General features: G+C 39.9%; 1 protein-coding gene across 1 annotated transcript in view; it reads right to left on the bottom strand.

Moving 5' to 3' along the window:
• Window positions 1-20245, bottom strand: part of ADAM22 (ADAM metallopeptidase domain 22) — a 132460-nt gene that overhangs the window by 7354 nt on the left and 104861 nt on the right. Inside the window, exons 25-30 of the mRNA XM_051611446.1 lie at window positions 19888-19905; window positions 16908-17015; window positions 13895-13995; window positions 13272-13338; window positions 8027-8113; window positions 372-495 (exon numbers count right to left, since the gene is read on the bottom strand). Of these exons, the coding sequence (XP_051467406.1) occupies window positions 372-495; window positions 8027-8113; window positions 13272-13338; window positions 13895-13995; window positions 16908-17015; window positions 19888-19905 (505 nt within the window). The remainder of the gene's footprint in view (window positions 1-371; window positions 496-8026; window positions 8114-13271; window positions 13339-13894; window positions 13996-16907; window positions 17016-19887; window positions 19906-20245) is intronic.

Genomic DNA, 20245 nt, shown 5'->3' with positions numbered 1-20245 from the left:
CTCCCAGCCCTGGTGGTGTCTGTTCAGACCATGCTAGCAGCATCAGCCGCCCAGGGAGGGGTGAGGGAGGAGAGGCAGACATGCTGCCTGCTCCAGGGCTGCCTGTCCTCCCCAGCCCAAAGGCTGCCCCCGGCAAACTCTCAGCTTGAAATAAGAAAACTAGTGAAATCTGGGCTTCAGGGCAGGTTTAAGAGCAACCTGAATGGATATCTGTAAACACAGCCATGAAGGCTGCCCTGATCACTGTGTGAAGGAGATGTCACTGCTGCTGTCACTGTTAGTCACAGATGCTGATCTGCCTCCCTTTCCTTTTGAAAAACCACCAGTAAATCCAGTCACCGACCAACTGGACAGAGAAGAGGGACACATACCCTGGCACTTTGCCTGTTGGCTTTTTTCTCCTCGTCAGGAAGCGGTGGCAATGGGTAAGGGTATTTTCTGCTGGAAGCAATAGATCCAGTGGATGAAGATGGAGACTTTGCAGGAGACAGTGTCCTGAGATGTTGAAACACACAAAATAAATGTGATGTCTTTGGGTCCTAGCATTGCAACAGCAACTGCCATTACTCTGAAGCTTGGTTCAGAACCAAGTATTTTGCTTATTATTAGCTCAATATTGGGGGGATAAAGTTGTTCGATCAGTAGTCTAATTCATTATATGAATAAAGGTATTTTTAAGCTTTCAGGAACACTGGAAAGAAAAATAAAATGTCCTATGTCTTATTAGAATTGTCTTGCATAACAAAAATTATTTCTTAAAATGTTTTATATTGTAATACAATGAATCATTACAAAATTAACAAACCAAATCTGCAATTGAATAAATATGGAACTAAAAGATAGACATGGCATTGCGAAGCATAAATAGAAACAGTGATTGTATAAATACAAGCTGAACAATGTCTTCTGCCAGTGACTAAATGGCAATTATCAGTGTCTTTATGCATATCTTACACACCTTCTATATGGATACAAACATAGGAAATAAATCTATTACATTATAACACGTTAATTTGCATAAAAGCATGCACTTGGAGGCCAAACTGTTAGTTGTGAAGTAACAAAGGCATATACAAAGTGCTAATAACAAATTATTAGACATGCAAGCATCATACAGTGCATATTGTTCCAGCCAAAGAAAGAGTCTGATGAGAATATACAAAAATGGACTGATTAGTCAATGGCAATCAGCATTTCTGTACAAGGTGAGTAGAGTAAGCAGGAGCAAGTAAATGTTTGTATCACATGAAAGGCATTATTTTCATGTCAATAAGGCAGCAGCACATTATTGACTGAATTTTATACCCAAGAAAAACTCTTATGCGTCTGTTTTGAGATTCTGCACTTTTCCCACTTGAGAGGTTCCTATTTGGCTCTAAATCTGGGCAGAATAAAAGGGAAAAAAAGCCTCAAAGTACAAACATTGAGCTACCCTGACCTTCTTGCTCTCTTTTGCATACTGAGGGCATTTTTCAAAGGAGGCCTCCCACTACTACAGGCACATCACCCAAACCCTCCCTGAGCACTGCTACCTACTGTCTTCTAAATAGAACACATCCCTGAAGATGGAAATTTTCCCTTGGTTTCTACATACGGGTCTTCCAAGCCCTTCAATTGCAGCAGGAGGCTGCGTGTTGTGCAGCTGTGGACCCCAGTGAACTGCCACATGAGCCACTCCTAACAGACAGCCACCCACATCTCTGGGATTTAAAGGATCAGGTCCTTTCATCTGGAGAGGATTACAGACAAGGCAGGGACTCTTTTGTGTCTGGAATTGTTTTGTATGTCTATTACTGAGTGAAATTGATCTACCTTTAAATAATTATTCTTGTATTTTGGACTAGTGTATCAATTTCTTGTGTCTGTAGCTCCCTGTAACAGCACACTCTCTTGTCTCCCATCCAAACAATGATTGATGGTAGCCACAAGCAACAAGGTGTCAATGGAAATTATATGGTGAGAGTTCTCCAGTCTGACTCACAATGCTCATATGGTACCCTCTAAGTCACACAGCACTTATAAGATTTAGGTTGGCACAATTATCCATCATGGAAGAGTGCACCTTCAGCACATGCACTTTGATCACCCATTAAGGTGAACTGGGACATGTATGAATGTTTTCAGGAAGAAAATTTCAAACAGCCACTGCAGTATAAAGGAAGGGTTTCATACGTCCAGCATCACAGATTTAGGCATCAAACTGCACATGCAAGAAAACAGGCTATTTAAAAAAACAATAATCCAGAGAAAGGTTCTCAACAGTGCCCTGCTCTTCACTATCCATACAAGTCCCCTCATCTCTGCCCACATTTGGACTGATAAGGATCACTAATAAACTACTAGTGGATCTAGAAGGAAAAAAAAATGAGAAGAGGAAGGGGGAAAGATAAGGAAAGCAGATTTTACATATTATTAGTAATCCAATTATTCATCAATTTTGCTCCACAACTGCAGTTGAATTTCAAATCTTTAGGTTTAAATGTGTAACAATGCATGTGGAGCAAGGAGCTGAGTGTGTTAGATCTGCCTTGGCAAGTCCTATTAAATGCTGTTTATACAGGTATCACAGCCAGGAGGTGGCATGCAATATGAAGGTATCTCCTATCCCTTGCACCACAAAGAGGCACAAAATTGTCTCCTGCACACCACAGGCTCTTCCCATGGGTTAATTTGGGCACTGCAAGAGAAGGCTATGGTGAGAGGGAAAGCCATGGCCTATCTACCAGTCCATCAGCCTGAGCAGTCGAGCCTGGAAGGAGCAATAACCCCCCAAAGGATGGGGCATCTTGAACACTTCCCCTGCACAGCAGGTCCTCCGACCAGGATCCCTAACTGAGCCTTTAGCCAGGCCGCTTTGCACAATTAGCTCAAACACAATGCTGCCTTTTCAAAAGATTTTGAAGCCCAGAACTCCAGTGTAGCCACCTACATTCCTTCTTCTCAACTATACCTTAAGTTGCCTGCTCAACTCGTTTGCATGCCTAACTGATGTGCACATTGCTGCTCACCTGCACGTGCAAAGCTACAGCCAAATACATCAAGAATGCAGTTGCACACTTAAAAAAATGACCTTGCCCTCCCCTCACAGGGCCTCACCCCTTATTTCTGCTACAGTCACGTGCTGGGTTTTGCCATCTTTAGTCCCATCTACTGAGACTGTGGAAACAGATCACCACGCAGTGTATGCTCACAGAGCTTAGGATGTATCTTGTGCAATAAGCATAGCTGTTTGAGGAAGTTTCAATCACCTTTCAGGTTATGCCCTGCAATTGTGTATGTGCTGTGTATCCCAGATTTACATATACTTTAAATGAGAAAGAGCCAGGCAGCCTTTCTCATTTACAGGATGGAAGAAAGACAGCATTCAGGGACACTTGCAGGTAATGCTGGGGTTAAGGGTAGGCAATACATTGCAGTTTTGGTCAAGGGCAGGGTCCATTTAGCTTTCACTTGGGTTTTAGTTCTCCTGCTATCAAATTCATTAGCTTTCATGCCAAATGTTGCTTCCAGCTCAAATTTATACAAGAAACTAGGACTGCATTCTGCCCTGTACACACCACAAAAGAGATTCAGAGGTCTTACTGCTGACCCCAACTGAAGCCATGCACTTCAGCACGCTGCAAAAATTCTTATTTCTGACCAGAAAGCAAGATGTAGTGGCATCCGTCTTTCTGTCCTGGAAGCTGAAACTAAGAGTGTGGGGAGACCATGCTGTGATTCACAACAAACCACTGTGGCAGCGGGAGGACATCTCATGCACTCTCCTGCAGCCAGGCACCTGCTGCTCTGCCTTCTCGTCACCCGAACCAGGAGTGTTGCCCCACAAGAGATGGTATGACGTGTCACCTCATCACACAACTAAACATCTTGCGACTTTGAGTGTCATTTGAGCTGAACTCAGGGCAGGTGGCCCTGACAGATCTGAACTGTTCATAAGCTGTGCTTGATTCTGTTTCACAGACTGAAATTATTTAATGAAATTCAATCAATATTCAATCTGGTGAAAGCATTTCCAAATGTAGGTACTGTCAGCCTAACCTGACCTCTGCTGCCATGGGTTCAACTCTTTATAGAACATCATCAGCCTAAAGTATCCTACATTAGGAAGTTGGGATGTTCTAAAAACACATATGTGACTAAAGGTTTTAACATTTTTAATGCAGTTCCTTTTGAAACCACAGATATAAGTTTCCTCATAGATTGCAGCAGCAGAGAGGAGGCTTAGCTCATGGGGGGCTGCAGAAGAGGCAAAGGCTGACACTTGAGCCATCCACTTCAAGAACTACACGGCAACGCCCCAGGAGCAGGCATTCACATACTGTAACAACCTCTTCTCCACTCTTGATATGAAATCCTGATCCTACTGACATCATAGGCATTTTTTTCCTCGTCTGCCAACATGGCCAAAATTTCACTTTGGTTGTAATGGGGAAAACTCTTTTTTTTTCTTTAAGCATGGTTTAAAGCTGCCTCAGTGAGAGCAGGGAGCTAAAGGCTCGTACAGCTCTGGCCTCAGCTGGATACTCACAGTGGAAGGCAATGGACCTAGCAGAGCTGACTCTGATCAGCTGAGGAGGAGCTGAGAAGAAATCAAGACCACCAAAACACCAAAGCACACTAAAAACAGGAGGGAAATGATAGCCTGTTGTCTCCTGCATTCCATGCCCCTTGCCAGTGCCCTTCTGACATGGAATGGCCATTCTCCTTCTGGGTGTGAGTCCTGGGCCTCCATCTAATAAATCTGTTTTCTTTGTAAACTATTTTTATACTTAAGCAACTCCCATAGAACCTAAATTACTATAAGTATTTGCATTAAATCAAGTGTAGAGAGTTCAGTGCTTCAGAAGGTGCCTTCTAGTCTTTTTTGTCTGTCATTATCTACAGAAATGCCACCTTTGGGGATTCTGACAGTTTATTTTCTAATACTATCATGTTTACTGAGTCTTTCAAGATTCAGTGAGGATTTTGAGTAATCTGTAACCATTCTTCATAAGGTCAGCCTGTGCAGTAGCCTCTGTAATTGGCAGTAAGAAAAATAAGCAGTAGTATCACACTGGTAAAACAGTGTCCCTTGCAGCAAAGACAAAATCAAGAAAACGTTTCCTGCCTGGGTTTATTGCTGGGGTTATGCAGATATGGTTTGGAATGTAAAATAAAAATCTAGTCTACATTTTGAGCAGGAAAGTGAAATTTTTCTTTACAGATCTTCTTTTCTTACAGAAGGAAACCCCACAGCTGGGAGCTTTCTGGCACCAGTGACACCAGCTACTATTATTATTAACATTAATAAGAAGTAATTATATAGAAATACCCATTAGACTAGGAAAAAAAATAACTAGGACCGACACATTTTTATTTATATTGGGGGATTTTTAAGCTGATGGAGAAACTCTTTGTGATGACACACTGAGCTATGATTCCTAAAATGTAATATCAGCTGGACAGTCTGACTTCAGCCTGACTTTCTGGTTTATCAAACAAGATTTGTTTTGTTTTGTTCCTGAACCACTTTACAAGCTCAAAACCCAGCTATATTATGTTCTGACACACCATTCTTAGGAGCAATGTTTTCCTGTTTGTGACAGATTAAACAAAATTGCACCTAAATTTTGGGAACAAACTGTTCGCTTTAACCTCTCACAAGCCCATGGCAACTAATCCCAGGAGAGGATTTGACTCATTGCCTTCCATAATGTGCCTGCAGAGTACTTCCCTGTGGTTACCTCAATTAATTAGAATATACAAGTTCCTACATTTGTATTTGTTTCTCTCTCATTTCTAAAGCTACTGCTGCAGGCAATGATTGTTAAGCTTCTATGGTATAAATGTTTTAATTTATGTTTCAAATCTGCTGATATATGTCCCTTAAAACTCACATGGGTCAGCTTAATCCTCATCTACATACAAAAAACCACAGTTAGAAATAAGACTCAGTGCAACAGCTGAAAACCCTTAGGGGTGGGGTACGCTCCAATCGATTTAATCTAGCTACTAAATCAAGATATACTGGTATTAAGAGATGAAAACAAAATTAGGAGTATCCACACAGGAACTTAAACCTGTTTAACTAAACCATTTCAAGTTACGTATTTTAAACTAGTGCTATCTTCCCATTCCATCAATGTCTTTGTTCACTGAAACCACAGCACTTGTTACCCAAATACACTGAAAGGCAGTTAGGAGGTTATGTTATGGTGGGCAACTGATGGCCTTGCCTTGAACAACAAAGCTTGAGAGGGTGTTTTTAGGAAAAAGGTTTGTTAATAAAAACACACCTTATTTCTAGTGTGAGTCTATCTAATTTCACCTTCCAGTGGCTTTTGGTTGTTAGCAGTCGTGGTCTGCTAGTTTAAAGGACTTCCCACAAAGGTTTTGCTCCACAGGCGGATATGCAGAATTTATGATCAAGTAAGCATTGAGCTGCTCCATTCAACTGAACAGCCTGGGGCCCTGCAGTCCCACCTACGGTTTCTCTGTGCTTAGACCTCCCCCATTCTTGAACATGCTTGTTGAATTGCAGGCACCAGAACAGGACCCTCTATCCCAATGCTAAAACCAGCAACAGTAAAACTACCAGACTCACAACATACCCTGCCTGAATGTCCAAGCACCAACACAGAGAGCAGGCTGATACCAGCTGGCACAATCACAGCAACATAAGGCAACATAAGCCTTAGAGTCTAGTGTCAGGGATTTCTACTCCTTGTTCAGGACCAAGATCAGGACTGACAGTTGTTAAATTTACCTCATTTGCCCTCTTTGTTCATTGAAAAGCCTTTCTGCAACTTACTCTGTGATTTAAAAAGGTTCTTGAAAACAAACACAAATGGTTTTTAGAAGTGGCTATTTTAAGCTTTTTTAAGACTTTGAGACATTTTTAGGTCTAAAAATTACTAAATTCTAACTCTGCTATTTAACATCTGCCAGTTCTAGTACTGGAATAGAGGTGGTTCATTAGAATCTTTTGATACAACTCCATCACGTTTTTTTTCCCCAAATACACACCTGGACACATGTTTAGTGAATGTCTCTGCCCTTTTGAACTATTATTAGGTCTACTACTGTACCAAATTATTGTTAGGATTCTGTTTACTCATCTTACCATCCTTCACTGTTTTGGTTAAAGATTTTGCTTTGTATTCTTTTTCTTTGTGTTTCTATAATTCTTCTTTCAGCTTCATTTCTGATATGTCAGCTTACAGCTTCATCAATTTCTTTCATGTTTTATATTATTTGTCATAAAATGTCTTCCATTTTCTCCTACACTAACTGATTTTTTCAGCTGATTACAACCTTCTGTCTCAGCTGTGGAACTGTGTCTTTTGTGAGTCTACTAAAATGTTCTCAGTGTCCTGATTCATGTCCAGCAGGGAGGCCAGCCTCATGCATGCTTCTCTGTAACTTGGAATGTATCAAATAATACACACCTTCCCCTTTTAAAAACAAATTATACCTTTGGTTGAGCCCTACACTCACTTGTAACAGATTCATTAGTGGTTTGATAAATAGAGCACAGAGTATATTCTCATACATTTAATTTTCCAATTAAAATATATTAATTATTTCATTGTATGCTGATGGTAAAATACCACTACTTTTTACTCTTATTTCATTTAAAATTTAGTATGCACTATAAGACTGTGGGTAGAGTTAATGTGTTATGAAACCACTTGCTTCAGTAAATTACATTCTATTTAAGTTAATACTACTTTATTAGTGATAAATACGTCTCATGCCCATAAAACACTACTTGGCATAAAATTATGAGAAAGCTGCTACAAGCTGTAGATGATGGTGGGAACGCATGCACTACACACACCCTTTTCAATGGCTTCATAAAAACATTCAGAAAAAATAATCATAAATTGCACATGAAGCCAAAAACAGACATCAAAATGCAGAAAAGAAGAGAGGCCCTTTGCACCTACAGTGACTTGTATTGATTTATACAAGGTAGGAGTCCCAAGATATTTGTATATGCTGGAACAGCTCTTAAAAATATATATAGAATTAATTTACAAAATACCTAAAGTATGGTCCTTCAGTGTTTTTATTCACATCTTCTACCCACTTAGCTACATTATATTCTCTTTTGAACCATGGGTTTAAATACCTGCAGAAAGCAATGGAAGGAACAGAGAAAGCAGAAGAACAAGAATAGAAAATCTGAGAACACACAGCACAAGCTTAGCAAGGATGTCTTCATCCCCAAAATGCAAGTGAATATGGCAAATAAATCAGTATGAATGTTGGGTGAGGACTAGGCAACGTGTACAACTGCATGAGAAAATCTGACCTACAACAAGACTCATATGTTTGATTAATACAGAAACTCTTTGGGATACATCTTTCATTTAATGTCTTAAGGGTAAAATTCACTCCTATGCAGAGGGCCAGCAGTAAACTCATGGTCGGAACTACTCTCAAGAACTGAGAATATGGAGGGAGGGGTATTTTGGCTCCCATCCTGCAGTTTGCTTGTTGAAGACACACATTTGCACCCATCTAGAATAAATTGCAAGATAATAGCTTAATGAGCACAAGAACTTGAGCTTGGCCCTTTCTACAGGAATGAATTTCAGCCTCAGTGTGTTAAAAGGCTTGAACACATTGGCACTACAATGGCTACTTTTACACTGATGTGCCAGTAACCCTCTGATTTTTCAATTATTTTTTAATTTGATAGACCACAAGAAGCTTTAATGGAGGTGGGCTGCACAGTTATCTCACATTTCACGGAAGCAATCTTGATATCAAACCACACTTTTTAGGAAAATAAGTCTGAGCTGAATACTCAATTACATGAAAACTATGAAATAAAGATGGTGTTTCATTATCTGACAGTCATATTACCAGGGAAGAAGAAATTTTTTTTTGTAAGTGGTTTCTCTCAGCCCCCAATAACAAGATTAATAAATTCCTCTCCCCCTGCCATGTTAAGAAAATAGCAACAGAGTAAAGAGTGCTTGCTTGGTCCAATTTAAAATCTGCTCTTGATGCATAAGAATAGCAACAGTTTAATGATTTGTGATCACCACTTTTCTAGAACAGAGACTGGCACATTCTGAAATAGGAAACCAGTTGCAAACAAAGAAAAAGGGAAATTAAATTTCTCTTTAAGTTTTTTTTATATTTCTGGGCCAGTTCTTACCACCCTTGTTTATAGAGAGTTACTCCAATGACCTCACACATGGGAACAGGCCTTGCAAGGGATTACTCAGATGAGTAAAGGTTGGGCCAGATCATGTCATTAAACCCCCACCATATTTCAAACCACATTGATGACAAAAGCAGCAGCACTTTTTCAACTTCTTTTGCTCCTTTTTTGCTCTGGAACTTCTCCTCCCCACCCCGTGCAAGCACAGCCACAGCTCTCAGAAAGTACTCGCCCTCAGCCACAAGTGCTTCTAAGTAGCTTCCTCAGCTCGCTTATCAGGAATCAGGAGTGCTTTATGCTTTCCAGCTTGGGGTCTTAGAGAAAGAAAACATCAAAAGTGGTAGTGCAGCAACAGATGAAATGCAAGTGAAGCAACAGGCTGATGCCAGCATCACCAGAAACTAATAACCTTCTGCTTTAGCTTTAATTGTAGGTGCAATTACACATTTTCTTGTACTTGCTGCAATACTTAGAACTTGCTTTTTGTTCATTTGAAAGGGTCTTTTGGTAACCATGAAACACTCCCAACCTGGCTTCCTGTATTAGGTAAAAAAGGGTAACATGGTATCAAAGCATGCAGTTGTTGCACAACCGTGTTGCAGGGTTTCCTGGGTCTGGCTGTAGTATGTAGTATGAACAATGGTTCACCATCTCAATTAATCTGTTACAGAAAGGTTAAACTCAGGTTACTGCAGACCACTACGTGCTACCATTAGAAAGCTCTCAGGTTGATATTCCTGGCCACACGCTCATTAGCAATGGCCAGAATCTACATTTTCTTTGAGTGAGAAATTCCAGTTTAAAACACAGGTGTCCTTACACGCAAGCCTATCGCTAGACCAACGGCTCCATTTGGCTTGTAGCGCAACATGCAACAAGGCAAAAGACCTGGGCTCAAGACTACTCAGACTCCTCAGGCTGGCAAGGAGGAAGGTTAGCTAGCGCTGCATCAGCAGGAGCACCTCCAAGCAGTCACAGTGTTTTGTGAAACTACTGTATACTAAGGGAAGGGATTTTTCACGGGATAAAACAGCAGCCCAGAATGCAGGGGCAGGTGAGACTGACCTGTGATCCCGACTCCCTGTTTGGGGGTGGTCAGAACCCCCTGGGCTTATGCCTTGGGCCGGGATTTGGTGGGCGAGAGAAAGCCCAGGCTCAGATGCATGGGTTACCCTGCTGCAAAAAGACAATATATAATAGAAAGTCTAAGCCAAAGATGTTTGTATCAATTATAACAACGAGGAAGACAAATGCCTATAGGAAAAGAAGTGCAAATTAACAAAGGTCAGATTCGCTGTTTGGCAAAAAGCCTGTTCCCTGGGACCTGTTTTAACACAAGCTCCCAATTAAACTGTCAGCTTATTCAGAAAAATCTCATTATAATTCCTGGACAACTCTAATTGATTTTAATAGAAATCTTGTTTTATCAGGCCATTTCATCAACCCTGTTTGTGAAAAAGCTGCAGAAACATTTGGCTTGTTGGCATGCCTTCTGTTTTAACTAAACCATTTGCCTTTAGTAAAGAAGAATTTTGTTTTAAAACATCTAGAAACAATTTAAAACACCCCAGAAGAGCTTTAGCAGTCTCCACAGAGCTATACCCCTAGCAGAAGCTTGTTCATGTATCTGTTAGGCACAAGGGGTCACACAAAGCCATGAGCAGTACATTTTTCAGGAACTGCCCAGCTGTTGCATCCTTCCTGATAGTGCTGCTTGTGAGGGCTGCAGAGCTCAAACCTTGCTCAGTGCTTAAGAAATTTTGCTTAAATTATTAATGGCGTGAGTCTCCATCTGGTGCTTGGCTGTATTCAGAATAAACCTTGTGCATAAAATATGCAGTTACTGCAGACTCACGCATATGTCAAATATTTCTGTAGACAACTGTACTGGTGCACACCTGCTTTAAAAAAACCCAAACCTGGAACCTGCACAAGGTATGACACAAATTAATCCAATTTTCTAGTGGTTAACTACACTGTTCCTACTACTAACAGACCCTTCTCTTCCACCTCAACGAGTGTGCTTCATTGGACTCCCAAGGGCCTCAAAGCAGCTGGTGTTGCTTTTTGTTTTCCTAAATGAGGAAATGCTGGCCACAGTTAGATCATTCTCAGTCAATTTTCTCTGTCCTCAAAGGAAGTTCTCTCTCTAACGAGAGCCACTGTGGGCCATCAGCAATTCTCTGCATTCTCTACCAAACTGGCACCTGGATAATTCAGTGGGAGCTCTCTAAGGGGTGACAGGCTTGCCAAGGAGACTCAGACAAGCCACACAGTCCTGTGCAATCCAGGATAGACCCCAGCAGAAGAAGGAGCATTTTCCTACCCACAGGTGTCTCCAAGGAACACGGGTTGTGCTTCATCCCTAACAGGATGCTGCACAGCCCTTGGGAAGTACAAGTCTCCTGCCTCTAGCACCAGGGCTGCTACTGGGTTGACAGACTAACATGCAGCAGAAGGAAAGCAAAGAATTCAGGAGCAATTGTAAAAGAGAAAAGTTTACAGGGAAAAATATTTCCAACTCACATGCTCTCTGTCTACCCTCTGTCTACTCCAAAGTTTTCAGAGCAAATTTATAATACATAAGCTGAACACCACAGAGGAAAAAATATGCCCCTTGGGGTTTGTTGGTTTTACTGAAAACAATACTCTTCGCATGCAGCTATGTTCACTCTGGTGATCTGGTTTCTTGCTTTAGGGTCCAATTAAGCCCCAGTGTACACCTCTGCTGAATGACAGAATAATGGTATTATTAAAAATTTTTTTTAGCTAATTTTGTTTAAGAAATACAATTGGAAAATGAAGGAAAGCACAGGACAAGTTTCTAAAGAAGCTGTACAATCTCAATTGTATTCTTGGGCAGTTTGGTCAAACTATTTTCGCTTTTATCAAATTGGCTCATGCAAAGAGAAAAGAAAACTAACAAAATAACATTCCAGTAAGACTTTATCAGCACAAAGACCAAAAGCACAGGGGCACTTGACAGATTAACTCCTTCAAGGGATCTGGGGCTGAAATTTCTGGTTCCCTGTTGCCGTTTTGACCATGCACTGTTATATTTACAATGTGCATCAAACTATTGCTTCTGTAACTTGTAACAGCGTCTTCTCTATGAACGTTTCTGAGCCTACTCACCTCAAGACACTGCACTGCAGGCAGAAGAACAGTTTCAAAACAAACTCAAAAGCCCCAAACTGAAGAAAGCAGGGCTCAGGGAGGAGTTAGCATTACTAGTCTCCAGCAGGGTTGGTATCAAGCACATTTGCCCATAGAGATGCAAAGTTAGTACAGGGAAATGATACAGGGCACTGTCCTTGTCACTCTGGTCAAAGAAGGGGTCATTCCTGTGTGGCATAAGTGCTATAAGAGCAGGCCAGTGCTTGACAAGCCCAGAGATTATGTTTCCAGCCATTCACCATTCATTCACAAAAAAAGTCTGAACCATCAGGCTTAGGGAAGTAAGAAAGGCTCTTTCTCCATGGGGAAGCACTGCACAGATGGGCTCTTCAGTAAATGTAACCAACCAATCAATACAGAAAGCAACTCCAAGCCAAACTGGAAAGCTCTGGGGATTGGTTGCCTGGTAAGGACTCTCATTATCCATCTATTGCATGGCTTACTCAAGACTGGCTGTTACATAAAATAAACTTCAGGGCACTCTCAAAGCAGACAGATACCTCTCCTAAAACCTCCAGGCAGAAACGCAGAGATATAAATCTCTAACTCTGCAATGGCCCTACCCATGGTGAAGACAAGGGTAGGAAACAGGTTTTCAGAAATTCAGTATTGAACCAGGATACACTCAGCAATGGCAGTTTACTGTAGACAAAAGCCTGCAGTGATGGTGCAGACTGCCACCATCATTGGGAATTGCTATGGAAACGACTGTGAGGAAGCCTATATAAAAAAGAAAATTGATAGTTAATTTTTTAAAATACATAGAAAGAGGCTGAAATATATTAGCCAAACCATTTACCAGATTATTAGTCAGCAATCAGAATAGGCCACAGAGCAAAAATGCAGCTGTCTACTTTTCAGTACTGTTAACTCCATCTACAAAACACAAATATGAAAACTGTGCTTTTCGGCCTTGCTTTTGTAAGTTCAAACTTACTCAGTTGAATTAGACCGTGGCCTAAATCTTTTGCCTCTGACTTTCTTTCTGTTTCCTCCTATATTACCTGAAAGAAATCAAAGGATAAAGACAGATGATAAAAAACAACCTGAAACTCATCTGCGTCTCATGCAAAAGTGTATATTCTTTTTGCATCCCCAGCAAAAGATTTATTACCTCATTAGCTTTAACCATTTAAAAGTAAAAGGCCAATCCCTCTTGATTTACCTCAGACCACGTAAACTAGACACTTAGGTGATCTTTCTCTACTTTTTTCTGCAACTCCACAGAGCAGAAAACTCCTTAATTTCAGCTTTCATTCGAGACAATTACTACATGTCAAGAAAAACACTAAACACTACCTGAAAGTCACAGAAGCTAGCAAGACTGAATAGATTTCTTCCTCTTTTTCATTTTAGCTCACAATGGAGGAATGGGAGAAATCAAATGTCATTTCTATATGCCAAAGCATTGTGCAAGAAAGGTGCTGGTGCAGAGCGCTTCTAAATCCCAATTCCAGGTTAATAACAATTACACAATTTTAAGGAATCATGCTGCTGAGCAGAGCAGCAGTGGCCCATAGGCTGGTCTTCACTGTGGCCAGCACAGAGGTTCACACTTACCTTGCCAGGAATTACTTCTAGGCCTCCCATTTTCACAAATGTCTGAAATATGTTTTGTGTCTGGGATCCTTTCACTCCAGGAATGAGATAATCCATTTGACCTGGAACAGGAGGGCATAGATATGGTTATTGTTAAGGGTATCATTTCACATCAGTGTTAACTCAGCAGTTCAGAGAGTCACATTCCCGGTGACATAACACAGCCTAAGGTCTGTCTGCACTAGCAGAGCATCCAGGGTTTCTGGTTAAACCCTGCGGTTACGCTTTGCCAGCTGTCCCTGCAGTGGTTTGGAGTGTCCACATTCAAGAGCCAGGATTCAGCGCTGCTTTCTCCCATGTCTACTGTGTAAAGCACAAATACCAGCACACACCAGATTTCCAGCTCTGCCCAGTTCTGAGCTGGAGATCCTCTTCCAACTGTCCTCAAGTTGGTTTTTTTCCTCACACTCACTCGCAGGCTTCCCACTCCCTCCTCATGCTGCTGCAGGACTGCTTCCATCTACCCCCCGCAACAAGCCTCACGGGCCCAAGAGTCTGCAAGGAACATCCTCCTACCCACAGCTAGTAGCTCCAGTGGAGGGGTAAATGTCTCATTTTTGCTAATTTTGAATTTTTATTATATTTTGTTAGCTAGTCACTACAGAATATAATTCTAATGCCAAACTCAAAACCAAAACCAGTCTTTATATCTAGGTGCTTGGAGAAAACTAAAGTCTTTCTTCTTCTACTCTCTTTAAGAGCCAGAGATGTTTGTGTCGAGGTCCAACAAATGGAGTTTTGCAACAGACTCCCTCCTGTTAAACTAGAGCTGCTGCTCAGCTGTTTCCACAATTGTTGATCTACAATTACTACCAAAAGAGAAGAAAACAAAAGGAAGTTGAAAACTGGTCAGAATACATAGCTTATTTATTAAAATAAGTTTTTCTTAGAAACTACAGAAATAGTTCCTTTAAGTCTGAATACTCCTGCATTTTTCAGTCTCTGCTTTCCTTGGAGGGCTGGCATCTGACAGATGCTCTTCAGTTTCTAGAAGACCAGACTAATCACAACCACACTGAATTAGGCCTGGGATTTTATTAAGTCACACTAACTCTACAGCATGAAAGGTCTGAGAAAGAACTGATCCATTAACAGATATTTTAATAATTTTCTCTCCTAGTGTGGTCTATGTTCAGGTTCAAGAATATCTTGCTATATGCTGATTTTGGTCTTTGCTGGTTCATAATAGCAAGAGCTATCATAAAGTTATCTCTTAATCCTTTAACATCCTAATACTAACACTTCATATCACTTTCCAGGATGGAGAAGCCCAGGTGACTGGCTACTGGCCTGGGGCTACTGACCTGGTCACTCTAATGTCTCCCAAGGATGTCAACCATATTTGCACATGAAGAAAATCAAGACCAGCTTGAAAGGCAGGAAGTAACACTCTGGGCGTTGAAATGGGACGACTATGTCAGCTCCACCACAGTGTTAATGGAGCATTTGTCAGACTTACTTTTCCAGATGGTTACAGTGGCACAACATACCTTAACTGGTGGTGGGGAACAACAAAACTCTCTAGTACAGACAGACCTTAGAAGCCATTAGCTTTTTGGAACAAATAAGAAACACAGACACATGAAAGAAATGAAGTATGAAAAAAAACACAGATACTGAATGAAAGAAGAAAGACATTAAATGATTATTCATTTATAAACAAACTTTTTTTCTTTAGCTGGTATTTACACCGGCTTAAAGCTACAAAAACTTGCTTCCCCAAGACTTAAAAAAAAAATTATCTAAATGGGAAACACAAACCATGCAATACTTAAGAATAATGCTTGCTCCCTAAAACAAAAATTTTATCCACTTGCAAATATAAAAATCTGAATTAAAAAAAATAGAAATCTTTAATTAATTATATAGTATTACAGTTTTCTTAATAGCATATTCACTAGAACAAACTGTATAAAGTTACACATAGCTGCTATACCCAAATAGCAAATGTCAGTGCAAATTTATGCCTTCCATACACTTTTCTCTATTTTCTTTGAAATAACAACAAAGAAAATTATTTCATCGACTGCACAGCTATAGGCTGCTCAGCAATACAAGAACTGAGAATCACAGTTTTCTTAGGAAGTGTTTCAGGATTGTGTAACCCTCCTACAACACTGTGCTTCTCATAAATTGTTTTAAAGTGCTAGTTGGAAATTTTCATAATTACAGGATCTCTAACTGCAGAGGGATAGTGAGCATCCTGACCTAATGACCTTAGCAATTAAAAATGGCTCTCAATGCTTTTCTATGAATTTCCCATTTTAAAATGTCGTGGGGTTTTTCAATTAACCGGAACAATATCAAAATTAGAGAAATCTGATGAAGAGCAAAATTTAATGCCCTCTTTGATTACTCATAATAGGCAAGCACAAGACTACAGAAAGTCCTTGTAGAATTATTTTCTAAGATAACACTTGGTGACCATGGAGTATACTAATCTAGCAAGCGGAATAAAATGCAAGCACCATCATTCTTAATGTGAGACAGCAAGAATATTATCCAGAACTCTAGGTCTGCTCCGTGAATTAATTACATTGACAAATAAAGATATAAAAATAACACTTATAATGAACAGTTTATAACTATTATTGAAACAAGACAATGTTCATTTTCTTTGATTACATGACCATGATTTTTAGAATTGTGGTTCTTTCATTTAGTTTTATTGGAGCCAGCAATTTTTATTACAGTCTACTTGAAAATAATTCTCAAGCAGGGAGATGGTGAAAATTTTATTAACTGAAAATTGGTTTACAATGGAAAACTTGTTTATTCTGGACTAATTGTAATAATTAGCAACTCAGGGCTTGTGAGAAAAATCAGTAATCAAAGCACAAAGGATTCTATTTCACACATTTCACATAGAAAGAAGAAAGAATCAAACCTGCTGCAAAACAATGAAATGTTCTGACTAATGGAATAATGGGTGATGGAACAGGTAGAAATCTGAAAATGCGACAGAAAAGCAGACCTCTTCTTAGAACTAGACGCAGAGTTTGTGCTGACTCCAGGAGGCATGTCGCTATAAAAAGAGTCGGCCTCTCCAGGCTTTTTTACATAATCTCCCTGGGGTATTTGTCTAAAGCATAACAAACATTGTAGAGTCAGAAAACATGACAGGCACCAGTACACACATAAACATGCACAAATATTAGCTTAAAAGAAAGAGGGGAGGATAGCAATCCTTGAGGAAACCTGCTAACCACACACAATAAGCCTGTTAATAAATAATTCAAACATCTGAAAGAAAATTCCCACGTGCTTCTGAAATGTGCAGAAAAGTGGATTATGTGGTTTTGGTAAGGGAAAACAAGGAACATTTTACTGATAAACTCTGATCACAATTTTCAAAGTGGATAGTTTGTGGTTCTTGAGACACTAGATAACCAAGTTCAGACATTGCAAATGGCTCATTGTGTTGGTTGCAAAAATCATCCCCAGGTGCAGTTACAAGTACAACAGCCTGAGCTGAATGCATGCCTGCATGAAAAAAGAGTTCAGGAAAAGTGAATGCTTCTGAGGTAGATGCTTTCCATTTAATTTTTGTGATCATTACTGATTTCAAGAATAGCAACCTGTTGAGTTGTTTAAACCTCAAGAGGCGAAAAACCTCAGTTTATTAACTGTTTTATTACACAAAGGAACTAATGCCAGTGTCAGCGGTTCTCAGCTACTCCTGATTACTGCAGCAGACTCAGTCTGCCAAGACACACAGTAATAATGCCACATACATTTGACAATAGTTTATCCTTTTCCAGTGCTAGAGGCTTAGGCTCATCTATGGTGCATGAATCTATCTATGCATTGAAAATCGTAATCAAGTTATACAACTTTTTGCAGATGGTGAATTCATTGCCAGCAGAAAATCCGTTGTGCAAATATTCCAGTTACAGTTCCACCAAGTTGAAAAATTCTCCCTAATACCAGTAGCTACTTTGAAATGTGGCTATATCATCATACCAGCAACTTCATTATCTATTCAGCCTTGCACTTCCGAAAGCCTTTTGCTTCAGTCTGCCCCTATTAAGATGTCAATTTACCAGACAGTTGATTCACATTCAGATTGTGTCCAACTATAGACCTGAACAAGGCTCTCTTCACATCTGAATTTCTAATGCTCTTTAAGTATTTAAAATGTAGTATTATATGGTGCATAAATCATCAGTGTAACATAGCACTTCCATATTATTTCTTCTAGTATCTCTTGAGTCTCAGTTCTTGTCCCATTCCTTGGCTGGTACATCAATGTGTTGGGAGTTGATTCAGTATAGGCAGCTCTGCTCTCCAGGCTTCCTCCAGCAAACTGCCCTCTTGAAACTTTGTCAGACATAACTTCCCCCATGTGTAGCTGTGCCCTTTAAGCCACACTATCCCAGCTCACAGAGTCCTTGCTAATTCACTCTATTATTTTTAGTTTACTCATTTCAATTGCCTAGCACTACCAAATATCATTCCTTATGTAATGCTCAAAAGTACCTCAATAGCTTGTTTTCATCTTTCTTTAATGAGTAATCATAAACAATTAAAATTACACTCTGGACACTCGGATATATGTCTGTTCCAATTATGGAGCACTCCTTGTACATATCTCAAACTATTCTATTTAGGAGTCAGCCTGCAGAACTTGATTTTCTGCATGAAGGAGATTTAGTTGCTAAATATCTCTATTATCTTTAAATTTATGGAGCCCTCCATCATCTACAAAAGCCTCAGCCTACGCTGGTTTTCACTCTGCCCATGTCCACAGACACAGCTGCAGACCGACTGCATACTCACAGCTCTCTGACCACATACTAATTCCTGGAGATGAGGAAATATGAAAAAGTTAGATTCTCTAATATTTCAATGAGAACACACATCAGGCAGTTTCTTTCTGTATTTTTAGGTTTTGGCTACTCTGATCTCAGCCAACACTGATATACCCACAGTAGAGTGACTTGATGACCATGTTAGTCTGTGCTTATACTGCACTTAGCAGCACCAAACCCTGAAACTGCCTTCCTTGTGCTGGGTGATCCACCTCTCCATAAGGCTTCAACAGCTTTGCCTTTTTCCTGTTAGCATTCCAGCCACCTATCTGACCTCATAGGACACAATCAGCACTTCACTGAGCTTTTCTGCTTTTTGCAAGTATTTTGAGCCTGGCATAGAAAGCACTACACAGTGGAATGGAGAACAAGCACAACAGGTAGCAGCAACAAACAAAGCAACAGCTTGGAAAAGGAAGAGGTGATACAAGCAGAAAATGGGAATTTGAGAAACCCTCAGATCTGTGGGGGATTAGAAGAGGAAGGATCCAGCTCTTTCCCAGAAGACCCACCTGCCAGGCAGATGGCTAATCAAAGAGAGATGGCCTTACAGGAGTTAACCCCAGTCACAAGGAACTGTTTGGTTTTGGGCCACAAGCTTGAAAGGGTTAAAGCTCAGCCCTGTGCTGAAGACAGTACCATGCTTTAGGTACAAATCAATCAAGTAGGCTGGCAGGAAAGAATGGGCTCTTCATTCACACAGCTATTTCACTGCATTGTATTTTTAACTGCAAAGAAGCTCCAGGAATGAATGTCTCAAAAGGCTCCTGAACATCATGTTAATATTAATTATTCAATACCCAGTGTCCCAAGAACATTTTCATCTCTAATAGCAGATTTTCAGTCTCTTTTATTGGAAATATTCTCCTTTTTTCCTAAATAAAATAGTCTATTTCAGAAATAAATGTTATTTTTGCTACTGAATCCAGTGAAATGAGGATTTCAAACAAAGCATTTATAGAATAAATACAAATTTAATATATTCAAAAAATACTATTTAAAATATGATAAATCATCATTGTATTTTCTTTATAGAAAATACAGTGATGACGATATTGTCTTCATAGCATGTCAACAAGCAAGAGAAAAGAAAAGCTATTTCCAGAGCTTTCTAAGACACATTCCATTACTTTTATCACATACCTCTGTCTTCTGTAGTTTCTTCCCATAAAAAAGGAGAGAAGAAAAGAGAAGAGAAGAGAAGAGAAGAGAAGAGAAGAGAAGAGAAGAGAAGAGAAGAGAAGAGAAGAGAAGAGAAGAGAAGAGAAGAGAAGACTGAGTTATCAATATGCAGGTAAACATGGCCATTAAGAGAAAAAAAAAAATTAAAGAGAAAAGCAATGTACACAGATTGGAATTTTTTTCTCAAAATATTTGTACAGAAAATACTTCCAAAGTAACCATAAGCATAAACATGCAAAATTAGAATAATTAAATATATTCATGTTGATGGCTAAAGTCAGAGCTGAGCTGGCGGTGCACTTAATGATGACTGTAAGTC

The sequence above is a fragment of the Apus apus genome, chromosome 2 (genome assembly GCF_020740795.1).
Source record: "Apus apus isolate bApuApu2 chromosome 2, bApuApu2.pri.cur, whole genome shotgun sequence".
Lineage (NCBI taxonomy): Eukaryota > Metazoa > Chordata > Aves > Apodiformes > Apodidae > Apus > Apus apus.
The sequence above is the reverse complement of the archived record's forward strand: the minus strand, read 5'-3'. Positions and strand labels throughout refer to the sequence as shown.